At 42.9% G+C, this 14483-nt stretch overlaps 2 protein-coding genes across 3 annotated transcripts in view; both read right to left on the bottom strand.

Annotated features, from left to right (window-relative positions):
• Positions 1 to 14483, bottom strand: part of LOC127086363 (uncharacterized) — a 32332-nt gene that overhangs the window by 17377 nt on the left and 472 nt on the right. The window lies entirely within an intron of this gene.
• On the bottom strand, positions 5883 to 13296 carry LOC127086362 (uncharacterized). Of its 2 annotated transcripts, XM_051027112.1 has the most exons (5): positions 8176 to 13296; positions 7496 to 7957; positions 7123 to 7232; positions 6921 to 7017; positions 5883 to 6842 (listed from the first exon to the last, which is right to left on the bottom strand). In XM_051027112.1, the coding sequence occupies exon 1, from the start codon at positions 12828 to 12830 to the stop codon at positions 11772 to 11774; it is 1059 nt and encodes a 352-aa protein (XP_050883069.1). In that variant the 5' UTR covers positions 12831 to 13296; the 3' UTR covers positions 5883 to 6842; positions 6921 to 7017; positions 7123 to 7232; positions 7496 to 7957; positions 8176 to 11771. The 2 variants fall into 2 exon arrangements, with proteins under 2 accessions (XP_050883069.1, XP_050883068.1); XM_051027111.1 differs by having other exon boundaries at positions 5883 to 7017.

Raw genomic sequence — 14483 nt, 5'->3', positions numbered from 1 at the left:
AAATGTGAACGGTAATGGTGTTGGTGCAGTGCTGATCAATCCTAAAGGTGCTCATATACCTTTTTCTGCCAGATTGACGTTTGATGTCACCAACAACGAAGCTGAATATGAGGCTTGTATCATGGGGATAGAAGAAGCCATTGATCTGAGGATCAAAACACTTGACATATTTGGAGATTCTGCCCTAGTGATCAATCAGGTCAATGGAGATTGGAATACGAACCAGCCGCATTTGATTCCGTATAGAGATTATACCAGAAGAATACTGACGTTCTTCAAGAAGGTGAAGTTGTACCATGTCCCCCGGGATGAGAATCAGATGGCTGATGCTTTGGCTACTTTATCTTCCATGATAAAAGTTCATTGGTGGAATCATGTGCCACATATTGCTGTGAATCGACTCGAGAGGCCTGCGTATGTGTTTGCAGCCGAGTCTGTGAATGCTATTGATGAGAAACCGTGGTATTATGACATCAAGAACTTCCTCAAGACTCAGGAGTATCCTGAAGGTGCATCAAAGAATGACAAGAAAACCCTGAGAAGGCTAGCTGGAAGCTTTTATCTGAATCAGGATGATGTGCTGTACAAGCGGAACTTTGACATGGTCTTGCTCAGATGCGTGGATAGACACGAAGCAGACATGTTGATGCAAGAAGTGCACGAGGGTTCGTTTGGTACCCACGCTGGTGGTCATGCAATGTCCAAGAAACTATTGAGAGCCGGATATTACTGGATGACTATGGAATCCGATTGCTTCAAATACGCTCGGAAATGCCATAAGTGCCAGATCTATGCTGATAAAGTGCATGTACCACCAAGCCCGTTGAATGTCATGAACTCGCCTTGGCCGTTCGCCATGTGGGGCATTGACATGATCGGGAAGATTGAGCCTACTGCTTCGAATGGACATCGCTTCATCCTGGTCGCGATTGATTACTTCACCAAATGGGTGGAAGCAGCTTCCTATGCCAATGTTACCAAACAAGTGGTTGCCCGGTTCATCAAGAAGGAAATCATCTGTCGTTATGGAGTTCCTGAGAGAATCATCACTGACAATGGTTCGAATCTCAATAACAAGATGATGAAAGACCTATGCAGAGATTTCAAGATCGAACATCACAATTCTTCTCCCTACAGACCAAAGATGAATGGCGCTGTAGAGGCAGCTAACAAGAACATCAAGAAGATTGTGCAGAAGATGGTCGTTACGTACAAGGATTGGCATGAGATGCTGCCTTTCGCTTTGCATGGGTACCGTACCTCAGTGCGCACGTCGACCGGGGCAACCCCGTACTCCCTTGTGTATGGTATGGAAGCAGTCCTACCAGTTGAAGTGGAGATCCCTTCTCTGAGGGTGTTATTGGATGTCAAGCTGGACGAAGCCGAGTGGATTCGTACAAGGTTTAACGAGTTAAGCCTTATCGAAGAGAGACGGCTAGCAGCTGTGTGCCATGGGCAGTTATATCAGAGAAGGATGAAGCGAGCCTTTGATCAGAAAGTGCGTCCTCGGACATTTCAAACTGGTGATCTAGTTTTGAAGAGGATCCTTCCTCCCGGTACCGACAACAGGGGCAAGTGGACTCCTAATTATGAAGGTCCATATGTTGTGAAGAAGGTTTTCTCCGGTGGAGCCTTGATGCTCGCAACGATGGATGGTGAAGATTTTCCGTCCCCTGTTAACTCAGATGTAGTCAAAAAATACTTCGCGTAAATTGACCCGCTGGACAAAAAGAACAAAAGAGTCCAGGCAAAAAAGGGCATCCCGGCGAACCAAAAAACAGAAAGAAAAGGTTCGGGCAAAAATTAGGGATATAAATGAAAAGAATTTGTACACCCGGTAAGTCGAAAACCCGCAATGGGCGGCTTAGGCAAAAATGGGTATCCCGGTGGATTGAAAACCCGAAAGGGCGATCCAGCCAGAAGAGGGATTAAAGCGGAGACTACAGTCTGAGTTACCTGTACTTCATCGCGCCTCATTCGTCTGCCATCTCGAAAGATGTGATCGGTCCAGTCATTCTTCTCAGAAAGCAAGGAGTTGGGAGGAAAACTGATGATCTGTGGGTTATAACAGGATTGGGAAATAGTGGATGCCGTATTCACATTGCCATTAGGATAGTTTATTTTCCTTTTGTGCGCAATTACCTCTTTCTAGGAATTGCTTCCCGATGTATTTGCCTTTTCAGGCACACTTTCAATCAATAAAAGTCGTTATTCAGATAAAAAGCTCTTTGTTTTATTTTTACTGTTTTGTTTGCAAAAACGTCCGAATTTTTGATAAACATTGCATATAATAAAACATGAGGGCTTAACCATAACTTGCAGAAGGATAAAACATTTGAAAATCATTTTGAATGTTGAGGACACTTGAGCATATCTTGTCCATGTACCCTTGGGGCATTGTGTTGAATTGTCTTGCAGGTCGTCATCCGTGAGCATTTTCCCAGCAAGTATTTTCTTCCCCAGGCAAGTTTGAGAGTTGTCAGAGCTTTATTCCCCTGCAGTGGTGCCTGTGGATAGTACCTTCTTTCCTCAGCAAATCCAAAGACTGCCTATCCCCGGCAGGCCTGTGCTGATGGGTTCCCCAGCTGAGCTCCCCACTGAGTGCCTGGCGGGCGTTTCCCCAGGAGTTCCCCCAGCGGAGTTTGTCGTGAGAATGTTGTTCCCCAGCAGTTGGGTTTGTGGTATTGTTATCCCCAGCGTGGTCGTGAGTGCTTCTCCCCAGCAGGGTTGTGAAGGTCTATCTCCAGTATGATATGATGTGTTATCATCCCCACCAGAGTTGTTCTCCTCAGCAGAGTGGTGTGGGTTGTTCCTCAGCAAGTTCCCCGAGTGGAGCGGGTTTCATGAAATATCTCTCCAGCAGAGTTCATCCTACTTGTGGATTGGACGAGCTACCGTGACAGATCGGTATTGGCATCCCCAGCTGAGTTTAGTCTACCTATGGATTGTGGGGGTCGTCCCCAGTGGAGTAGTGGTTATTCCCCGAAGCAGAGCTGTTCTACCTAAGGTTGGGTGGAATCTTCCCCAGTGAAGTCGCTTTATCAATCTCTGGTAAAGATGTCTTGTTATTCCCTGGCGAGTACCATCCCCAAAGAGTTGCTTGGTCTACTTCCCCAGCGGAGTATTGTTTATTTGCTTCCCAAGTGGAGTCCCCGAGTGGATTGGATCCTGTGAAGGATATCCCCAGCGAAGTCTATCCTGTTCCCGGCAACAGTTTTGTTTCTCCAGCATGAGTGAGAAGTCGGTGCTTTCTCCGCAAAGCATTCCCAGATGAAGGCTCTCCCTGCAGAGTATGCCTCAGTCAGAGTCTCCCCGCCAAGTTGGAGTACCTGATCTTTTGGCTCCATAGCCAGGGTTCATTCGCATTTTGCATGTAGTAATCATTGCATCCTCAAAACGCGTAGCATTTCCATTCAATATGGAGCATTACGCCATAGAAAAATTCAAACATATGCATTCATGTGTTCCAAAACCCAATCAGACAGTATCCCCGGCAGAGGCGGATGTTTGTTCAACCTGTACAGCATGTTTGCTACAGTTGCTCCTGATGGCATTCAGGGTAATCCCCACAGAGGTTTATTTCCTCATCCGTTGGAAAGAAAAGATTGTTCTCCCCAGTGAGACCCCCCTGCAAGTGTCAAGCCTTGCCCTGTCATCTTGTAGATGTCAGTATCTCGTCAGCACCCGCGAGGGTTGTTTCTTTGGTGTCGGTAAACACCATCGTTCGGTGATTTCCGGTCATGCGTAAGTGTCTGGTCTTCCTTGGTGTCGGTAAACACCATCTCTTCGGTGATTTCCAGTCATGCGTAAGTGTCTGGTCTTCTTTGACGTCGGTAAACGTCATCTTTCGATGTTCGTAACGTCGTCCCTTCCCTAGTGAATTTGATCCTCCTCTCCGTTGGTGTCGATAAACGTCGAGTTTTTCCCAGTTATCCGCTGATAATTTGGTTGTGTTCACTCTCCCTAGAAGAGTTTCCTCCTCTCCGTTGGTGTCGATAAACGTTGAGTTTTTCCTATGCGTCCTATGATGTATAGTTGATATCTTTCCCCACAGGGTCGTCCCCAGAAAATTACTCCTCTCCGTTGGTGTCGATAAACGTCGAGTTTTTCCTATGTGTCCTATGACGTATAGTTGCTTATTCCCCGCAGATCATTTGGTAGTACCAGATGATTCCCCTCAGAATATTCCTCCTCTCCGTTGGTGTCGATAAACGTCGAGTGTTTCCTAGTCGTCCGATGACGTCTGGTTGTATCCTTCCCCCAGTGGATCTACCTCCGCGTTGGTTTCGATAAACGTTGTGTTTTTCTCATTCGTCCGCGAACGTTTGATTGTATACCCTCTTCCCAGTCATTCATTAATGTCTGGTTGATTCCCAGCCAGAATTCCCAGTAGACGTCCTATTCGGTTTCCGGTTGTGATGCCTTTCCCTCGTGAAGTGGCTTTCTCCTTCTCCCTTTCGTCCGATGACGTCTGGTCGAGTCTCCCTTTCATCCTATGATGTCTGGTTGAGTTTTCTCCTTCTCCGTTGGTGTCGATAAACGTTGAGTCTCCCTTTCATCCTATGATGTCTGGTTGAGTTTTCTCCTTCTCCGTTGGTGTCGATAAACGTTGAGTCTCCCTTTCGTCCTATGACGTCTGGTCGAGTTGTCCTGGTCGTCCCCAGTTGATTTACCTCCCCGTTGGTTTCGATAAACGCTGAGTTTTTCCCTATGCGTCCTATGACGTCTAGTTGTACCTATCCCCACGTGGATTTACCTCTCCGTTGGTTTCGGTAAACGTTGAGTTTTTCCCGCTACGTCCGCTGACGTGTGGTTGTGTCCTTTCCTGGTCGTCCCAGTAGAGTTGACGTACCTCTCCGTTGGTCTTGGTAAACGTTGAGTTTTTCCTAGTTGTCCGTTGGCATCTAGTTGAGATGATTTCTGATCCCATTCATCGTGTGTCGATGTCTGGATGTGGTTGTACCTCGGAAAAAAGGAAAATAGAGAAATAAGTCCCAGCAGTGTGCAAATTTCTACGGTACTCGGTATTCAATCCCTGTTTACCCTGAAAGTCTGACAGCCGTTGCTCTCATCCATTCGGGTTCCCAGCTGATTGAATAGGGGCAGCTGTAGCACCTCAAATTTGCACCCTACCATTTGTACATTCATTTCATTTTTAGGTTATTAATATTTGCATATCATCATGAGCATGCATTTCATCTATATAAGCTAGGTTCAACACAAGATGGTAGTGACTTGAATTCAGAGCTTTATGTTTACACCTAGTGGCAACTAGGATTTCTTAGTGAATTCGGGGTGGCCCCAATCGAAGCCTAGTGTGGAGATGTTTGGGTATTATGATTAAATCTGGTGTCAATGGTGGTTTCTGGAGGTGCCGAGACTCTGTTTTAAAGGCCTTTACTTGGTCATGGTTCCATACCCTAATCGGGTCAAACTCCTATATTGTGGCCTCCTAATCTTAGTTCGGCTGGTACATCATCATTCAAGATGCTTGATCTCCTTGTTTGGTTAAATGGCATTCAGCAACTTCTTGTTCCTAGTTCATTCAGGTGAAGAAATTCCATTCATTACATGATCATGACGGGTCCGTTACATGAAAGAATGCAAAGAGAGGTGTGTTAACCAATAGTTGACTTTTTGACCAACGGTTGACTTTTTGGTCAACTTTGACCAAAGTCAACCCAAACCCTTAAGTCATGACCTATGCACATTCAAGCCTTGTCATTCACTCAAGTTTTGATTCCTGTGATTCATCTGTGAAGAGTTCATTGGCCCTGTCATGTAAGGCATTCCATGTCAGGTTTTAATTAATCCACTACAAAGTCAAGTTTTGATTCATGATAATTACAAGTATCCATTCATGTTCAAGAATTAATTTCAAGTGTCAAGATCAAGTCATAATCTCACATTCATTCACAATCACTTACAATTCATCACAAATGTACAAGCATTGGGGAAAATACAAAAAAAAAATAAGCTTTAACCAATTGTTGACTTTGGTCAACGGGTGACTTTTTGGTCAACTTTGACCAAAGTCAACTCATCCATTTTTAACCATCTAGGGCCTAATCTAGCTCTTTTCCCGTGATTTATCATCCAAGAGTCGTTTTTGATGGGTTTGACTTTGTATCTTCATGTCCAAGTAGCTTGTCTCATTTTCAACTCCATGTGTACCTTGCTATGACTTGGTCTTGTGATTTTTGCCAACCATGATGCTGCACTGCTAACAGGGACTTGCGTGCACCAAAACCAAGCTTCACAGTCACATGATTTGATACTACACTTACATTGGCCAGTTGAAGGAAAGGATGCTCGTGAGTTTGGTTTGAGACTCAATGCCACCATCATGCCATCATCCTGCAGCAGCCTGCGTATAAACCAGTTGGCACACTGTCAAGTAGAGATGGGACCTGCAATTAAAAAAATCCAATTCAGGTCATGATAAGAGGCAACATCCAACAGGTCCAAATCAGCCTCTTTCTGCAGCAAACTCTTCAGCGCTTCTCAGGAATCATGGAGCTGCACCTGCACTTCATTCGGGACAGGCCTTAAACTCCATGGATAATTTTCAGCCAACCATGCTTAAGCAACCAGCCGGCTCTGATGTTCAGTTTAATATTCCAGGCCGCAACTTTCAACCTCAGCCTCATGAATCTCCCAACAGGACCATATAGCCAGGTTCGTGAACCACCTTTCCGTACCGGAGCTTCCAATTTGTCTCTGGTGGTCTTATTAACAAGTCAAGTATATATGATCTTGAGGGCAGACCTGCAAGTCTATTTGTTGATTCCGTTGGCAATGCACTTCGTGATGGCCGGTTTCCTCATCCCCCTAGCCATACGCTGCAATAGACAAAGCTCCCTGTTAAAGACCAAGTGTAGCCCGTTGACACTTAAATCCAGTTATAATATTCCACAGACCTAGCAATTCAATGCTGCAGAATCCAAGCCAGGACGGGGATCTCACTTATAGTTGAATCCAACAGTGGTCACTTTGTTGAACGAGTTATCATCATACCTAGCAAAACAATGAACCACAAGTCAAAACCAGAACAGAACCATGGTCATGACCAAGGAATTAATACATAAAATTACAACTAATCAGGAGGGGTATCTCACTTACCATTATCCAGCCTGTCATGAAGTATTGCAGAATTTTGCAACACTTTGTTGCAATTCATTCTAACAAATCAGACCTTGAGTGAGTATGTGTTTCTATCATGGAATACCAACCTGCATTTACAACAGACAAACACAACATCAAACAACAACATTCACATGCCACAAAGGGCTCTCATCCTAGCATGTCAGGCAGTTAATGCAAAAAACCGAGCCAATAACATCCTGCAATCCAACATCAATGATCAAGCCAGAAAGGGCAGTCTTGCAGTAGATTACTTATTGTATCCATCATCAAGTTCAGTTAACAGGGTTTCCACCATTACACAGAAAACAGGGCAAGGTATAATCAGCTCAAGAGTGAATTCTGGACTGACCTGGTTTAGCATATTGAAGTTGTAACTGCAAGGAAAATTAAGTCAGAGTATTGGATAACTCACAGTACAACAAAACCATTGCACAAGTCCACATTAATACTGCTACATCATACATGACGAGCCTGCAGAACATTTGCCAAACTCTGTCCAAAACACAGCTCATACTAAAGCAACATCAACACGTTCAAGGTGCAAGCTGCGAAATACCGAAATGCAACAAGCTTCACAACCCAACGGCAACTGTACGACGGCAAATCCAAACTGCTACAAACTCCGAGCCAGTGTCAAACGTAGCTCATAGCACGCATATTCCAAATGTGAACGCAAGTACAAGCCGCTAACTGCAGTCCAAACTCAACTACCAAAAGCTGAAACATGAGCGGCACGCAGCAACACAAGCCAAAAGAAAAGTTGAAAAAACCAAAACGGCACGTGAAAGGGCGAGAGAATGAGACCACAAACCTGCATAGACCATGAAAGAGCAGTTCAGATAAGGAAGCAAGTCATCCAAATGACAGTCCAATTCAAATCAGTGATTATTCAAGCAACAAACCGGTTATTGAATACAAACTAGTTCAATATAGGTATCCACAGTGGATCGAAGAATTTGAAGCCAATGGATTAGAGAGTAAACTGGTGTCAAAATAACACGTGACTTAATTCACGATGTAGAAACTCACCTTCTCGTTCACTCAGGTGCCAGCTGGATGATTCATACTTAATTCTCCAATTTGCCCTTGGGATTGTGCTATATAAGCTGCAATCATTGCCAATCATTGGGTTCGAACGATCTTTCCCTGATTCCCAGAAGCTTCTGCACTCAGTCCTCACCTTCAGTACACGCTCATTCTCCATTGTTGTGGGAGCTTCATCATTCGAAGCTCCACACGGCAGAGCTAGGCCACCACTTCAACCTCCTCTTCCACCTCGGTTCTTCAACCACATTCACTGTACCAACCTCCGATCATCCTCGTAGAATCTTCAACCACCGTAACCGATTCACGACACCTTCACCGTCAACAATCAACATCTCACCGGAATCGCTCCAAGAAAGGTAGAAGAAGAAGAGCATTGAATACAAGTGGAGGCGAAGCTCGCGGCAAGGAGAAATTCTAACCGAATTCAAGAAGATTGCAAGCACTGAAACAGAAGGAAGAAGAACGCGGCGACACATCAAAACCGATCCATTCGTAGCCGTCGCCGATCCGTCCTCCCGTCGTCATCGCCGGTGAGTTGTTGTTCTTCTTTTTCGTCGTGCTCGAGTAATTTGTTGATGCCGTTGCGATTCGGCTCCGTAGATTAGGATAGCTGATGTTGTTGATTTCGTAAGTTTGAGTAGTTGATTGTTGATGGTGGATGGACGCGAATCGCGTTAGACTGTTGAACGATCCGAGATGGTGAAGTGTCCGCGAACAGCGATGTTTGCTGGTGAATGTCAGGGTGATGACGAATGTGATGTTCGCATGGAGTTTTCTTTAAGCACTTTGTCAACGGCAAGCGCTTCCTTTGCCTGTGTAGCTTTTGCGAAAAAGCGCGTTTGGTGAATTCTTCTTGGACTTCACCTATACGCTTCCTCACATGTGTATTTCTATGTTCCAGATGGTTAGATGCTGATTAGAAGGATTAGGATTATGTAGAAGCATTAGATCTCAGATTAATAGGCTAGTTAATTAGTTCTTAGGACTTTAATTAGGTATTAAAATTTGGTCTTAGAGCTAATTAGTCACTAGAACTAAACAGAGTTTTAGGAGTTATCAAACTTAGATTTTCCATAAAGAAAAACATTTGAAGTAGTATTAAAGATTAATTTTAGGATTAATTGTGGACCATTAGAAATACTGTTGATTTAGAATTAATTCTAGGATTAGTCTAAATAGATTTTAGAAGCTAATTAGAATTTTAGTTAATGATAGAAGTCATTTGAAACATTAATTTTAGGATTAGAGTTAAATAATCTCTTAGGAGTTTTGTTTTAGAATAATTAGAATAGTATAGAATTTAATTGCTCTAATTAGAACTTTCATAAATAGAAATTTAATTCAAAATTACTCCCTAACTGTGAAATGACTATTCTACCCCTAGGCTTAGAAATAATTCAATTTTGCATGCTCCCTTAATTTTAGGACATATTATCACCTGAGTAAATGAGCTTCATGTGGAGTATCAGCTTCTGTTCTGGATTTTTTCCCTCTGTTGACCCTAGGCTTCGACCTAGTGGTTTGGACTTATCATTTGAATTGTGATTTCAGGTTCAAGAATGCATCTCCATGAGTGATGATGCTCCTTCATTTGAGCTTAACCATTTGTTGTTGTTGGCTAACAATTGTGTGTTTTGTAGGCCTTAATGGGGGATTCCCTTGTGTTCATGGATCGCTCATTGTTGTCTGATTGGATTTGTCTGTTTGTGTGATATTGACTGTTGATTGTTTGTTTGAATTGTGTACTGACTGGTTAGCTATTTACACAGGTACCCTTAGTTGCTCAGTTCTCTTAAGAACTTGCATTGCTTTGCTTATAAGCAATTGGCATTGAGGTATAGAACTTTCTTCTTCATGTAGTCTGGAGACCCGGCTGTTACCGGGCCGGGCACATTGTCTGAAGTCCTCCTTAAGAGGCAATGCTTGTGTATGTTTATATTTGTCCTAAGCAGGGAAAGTCCTCATTTGAGGCAATTGGTGGAAGGTAGGGATAAGCAATCTATCCCCCACTATTCTGTGAGTCTTCTCCTTGCTCCCATTGCATGGTTGTAGCATTGAGATCCAAGCCCAAGATCTTGTACATTGTACAGTCGAGTCTATGTCCTGAGCGTAGAAGGGTCCCCCCATTCTGGACCCACGCTCCCTTGTCTGATGCTCTCTCTGACTTGAGATAGAAGCAATGAGGCACACCCCTCATCACCTTTCATCTGGCTTCACCTTAGCCCCTCAATGGCAAGGTTAAGAGCTAACCTGACCCCGATACAGAGGCTTGTTTGTTGAGGTTGATATGACCCCTCGACTAAAGCCTAGCCTTGATGTTTGAGCCCCCTTGTTGGTGTGTTTATTTCATGCTGTATATGTTTGTGTGGTGTGATTGTATCCCCTAGGTTTGCTAGACTCCGCGTAGTCTCGTTTGCATGACAATTAAGGTAGCACGGTTCCTTCGTATAGGACTTCCTTTCTTGCTTGAGCTTTCCTAAAACACAAACAAACATTATCCCCTCTTAAGGATACGTCCACTCCTTCTACTACAGGTGAGTAAGTCTCCAAAGGTCGAGCATCCAGTAGATTGCGTAGTGACGTTGTCCACCTAAAAAACACGAACCAACAGGAATAGTTTAGCCGAACTACGGCAACTCTGATTCTCATGTTCAGGTGAGATACGTAGGCACGAGATGCGATGTCTTGTCGAGTTTGACTAACCACTAACACTAATTCTTTTCTCTCGCCCTTGTTGCGATTGAGACCCCCTTCTCTTACCCTAGTTGCAATCGAGACCCTTCTTCTTGTTGTATGCTGTTGTGTGTTTTGGGTTCGGATGCTGACATAATTCCATCAATTGGTTGTCGGGCTCCATGTTTGCCCTTTTGAGTGTGTTTTGGGTTCGGATGCTGACATAATTCCATCAATTGGTTGTCAGGCTCCACGTTTGCCCCTTTGTGTGTTTTGGTTCGGATGCTGATGTAAGCCCAGTGATTGGCATTCAGGCTCCACGTTTGCCATTGCCTGTGTTCGTTTGTGTGCGTGTCAGCCGAGCTACGAATGCTCTGATTCTCCTTCGTCCAAAGGAGATACGTATGCATAGGATGCGACATCCTAGCGAGCATGTGTCGTTTCCCCTGTCCGAACTACTTTGACTCTGATGTCTATGCCTGATAGACTAAGTAGGCCCAGGATACGATGTCCTGCCGAGTCAGTCTTGTTTGTTTCCTTGTGTCTCTTTCAGCCTGTGTAGATGTTTATTTGAGCAGTGTTTTAGCAACCATTTTCCTTCCTATTGTGCGTGGATCCCGTCGAGTACGACGGATGCGTAGGGGTGCTAATACCTTCCCTTCGCATAACCGACTCCCGATCCCATTCTCTCTGGTCGCGAGACCATGTTCTTTCCAGGTTTACTCTGAGCGTTTCCTTTCCCTCTTTTGGGATAAATAACGCACGGTGGCGGCTCTGTTGTTCTTGTTTTCCCGCCGGTTTTTCGCGTAATGCGACACTAATCCCTTCATCAGTTGGCGTTAGTTGCACCAACCTTGGCCATTCGACAGTCCTGCTTTTCACTTCTTCTTCATCTACCTCTGGCTCTACAGGGAGAGAAGCTTCAAATGTGGCATTGAGCCATAGTTGTAAAATCCAAAAAGGTCCTGATAAATTGATTTTACCTTGGGTTTGATGGTTTTCAAAAGATGTACGCTCTCACTCAGAGATTCGTAAAGGTTCGCCAAAATCATTTCGCTCAAACATAGTTTGATGCCTGCGTGAAGCTGATTGGCCATGGTAATGAATCTCTTGGCAACTTGGAGGGAACGAGAGCAAAACACATATTTGGATAGCCACAGAGTCAAAAAGGCTATGTGTTTGACATCCGAAACTTCCATGGTACTCTTGTCATGATAGTAAGACGTAAATAAAGAGTATGGGGCAAGGCTGGTGTCGAAAGCGATGGTATCTTCGTTCAGGTTAGTAGGGTTGAAATCTATCCCATTGGGATGAAGGCCAACGATGGTTGCGGCGTCGAAAAGAGTGGGCGTAACCATCCCACAAGGAAGGTGAAAGGTGTTGTAGGTACTATCCCAGAAGTAGAGGGAAGCCAAAAGCATATTGGGACAAATATTGGGTCCTGCTCTCGACAACTGGATAAGGTCGAAAATACCTACTTCTTTCCAGAAATTCCCTTTAATCTTTTCAACTTTATTTAGCCAAGATAAGTAGTCTGAAGGGTCTTTCGACCATGGACAAGTTCTAAATATCCTGGTATAATTTAAATAAGTTAAGTTCATTTCTCCGTCATCAGTCGAACTCGATGGGTCTTTTTGTTCTACCATTTTCTCTTTAGGTTGAGGTTTCACTCCAGCGCCTATGGGTTTAATATGGAAATAGGTTGGAAAAAATTCTTTTAAACGATCTGGCTTAATCTTTGGGTTCGGAAGTGGACCTAACATAGCGTGACAGTTTCCAGAAATAAGAACAGGAATTAATACCTGAGATTTGTAGATACATTCTTTTTCTCTCTCATTTGGAGGTTCAGGAACATATTGCTGGTTTCCAATAGTTGTTGGTCCCTTCAAATCATGCGCAGGAGGAAGAGTTGAATCTTGTTTCTTTTTAGAGTGTTTGTTGCTGGAAGATTTTTGAGGAGCCATTGTTGAGAAGGAAGAAGAAACTTTTTCTCAGGAAAGATGAAAGTTTAAAAATGGGTATGAAGAGAGGAGTTCTGAAGCGTTAAAAGAGTTTAGAGAAAATGGTTTATGGGTATTTATAGGAGGAAGATGATAAAAATACTTTAAATGTTAATGATGATCGTGGACACGTGGCTGATTTTTATGGTGATGTTGAAGAGGTGGAAGTGGAAAAGAGGCCATGATGTTAGGAAATGATGGAGGTAGATGCTGAACGTGGGCTAGACGTGACATCTTGGAGAAAGTGTAATGATGAATCTGTATTGGAATTTGAGATTACAAAAACTTGGAATTAATGAGATTAAATGACATGGCATCAAAACACTGGTTGACAACAAATGACTGTTTCTCCAAGACAGTCGAAACATCTTTGCTGGGGGCAATTTGTATACATGCGTTTTTGACGCCATGAGATTAGTGTGCAAAATGGTTCTTTCGACAAATGACGCCATTTGTGTTGTTCGACACTTCGACAAAATGATGGTTCGACATTTCGACAGGATAGTTGCAGATGGAAAGACGTCTTTGACGAATATGGATGATGCTATAGTATTTCGACAAATTCGACAGAGTCTGGAGAGGGACGTCATTTCGACGTAAAGTGTAATTTCAAATTCAAAAGAGTTGTGACATTTGGCAGAAGACGCGTGGAAGCATCTGGCGAAAGGAAGAAAGCCAAGTGTCACAGTTTTAGGATTTGTTCGTTAGTAACAGTTGTTTTATTTGTATATAAATAGGATAGTTGTTATCTGAAAAAAGTGTGTGAAAACTTGTACAAGATTCCTGTAAATACTCAAAGTGCCCGTGTGAGAGAAAAGAGTCATATGTGGAACATGTACGTGTAAACAAACACCATTTCTTTCAAAGTTTTATTTCATAAAATTCAAAGTTCTTTACCAGTTTCCTTTACGTTTTCCAGTCATTTATCTTTCCGCATTTTCTTTTCGATACTTTATGCTTCGCCAGTTATATTCTGCCATTTATCTTATTCTTGCTAAGTTTATTTTTACTTAAAGCATTTTCAGTCAATAACCTTCGACATGAAATACTTAGAGAACCAAATAAAAGATACAAAAGTTGTTCTAGAGATTTACAAAGTTATTTAGATTTGCATATATCCTAGGATTTGTGTGGTTGATCCTGCAAGTAATCCAATTCGACAAGTTTTGAAAAATGAGAGGTTGTTCGCCAAAATCCACCGCAAACACTAACATCTTTCATCCTATACCATTGGCATGCGTGCATTCAATTCAAACAGTCCATTCTCAACAAGTTTTAGAACAGTTCATAAAATAACACAATAATCCAATCAATATTAACAGCAAGCAAGTTTTTCGACTGAAGCTCAATTACACTACAACTCATAACCAACCATCAACTATAAACTTAACCAACCTAATAACATCACAAAACTAACAGACAATTTTTTCCCCACTAACACATTGATTTAGCATGTGGTTTTACATTTCATTAAAATCATTTTCACTAACAGCATAATTTTTCTAAACGTTTTTCACTAGCTTTAAACATTCAGGAATAGTATAGTTCAAAAACAAGAAGAATTCCATTAATAACTAACAAAGCTCATTGTCACAAATTGAATTTCTACTAACCTAC

Source organism: Lathyrus oleraceus, chromosome 5 (assembly GCF_024323335.1).
Source record: "Lathyrus oleraceus cultivar Zhongwan6 chromosome 5, CAAS_Psat_ZW6_1.0, whole genome shotgun sequence".
Classification (NCBI taxonomy): domain Eukaryota; kingdom Viridiplantae; phylum Streptophyta; class Magnoliopsida; order Fabales; family Fabaceae; genus Lathyrus; species Lathyrus oleraceus.
This window is presented reverse-complemented; position numbering and strand designations above follow the sequence as displayed.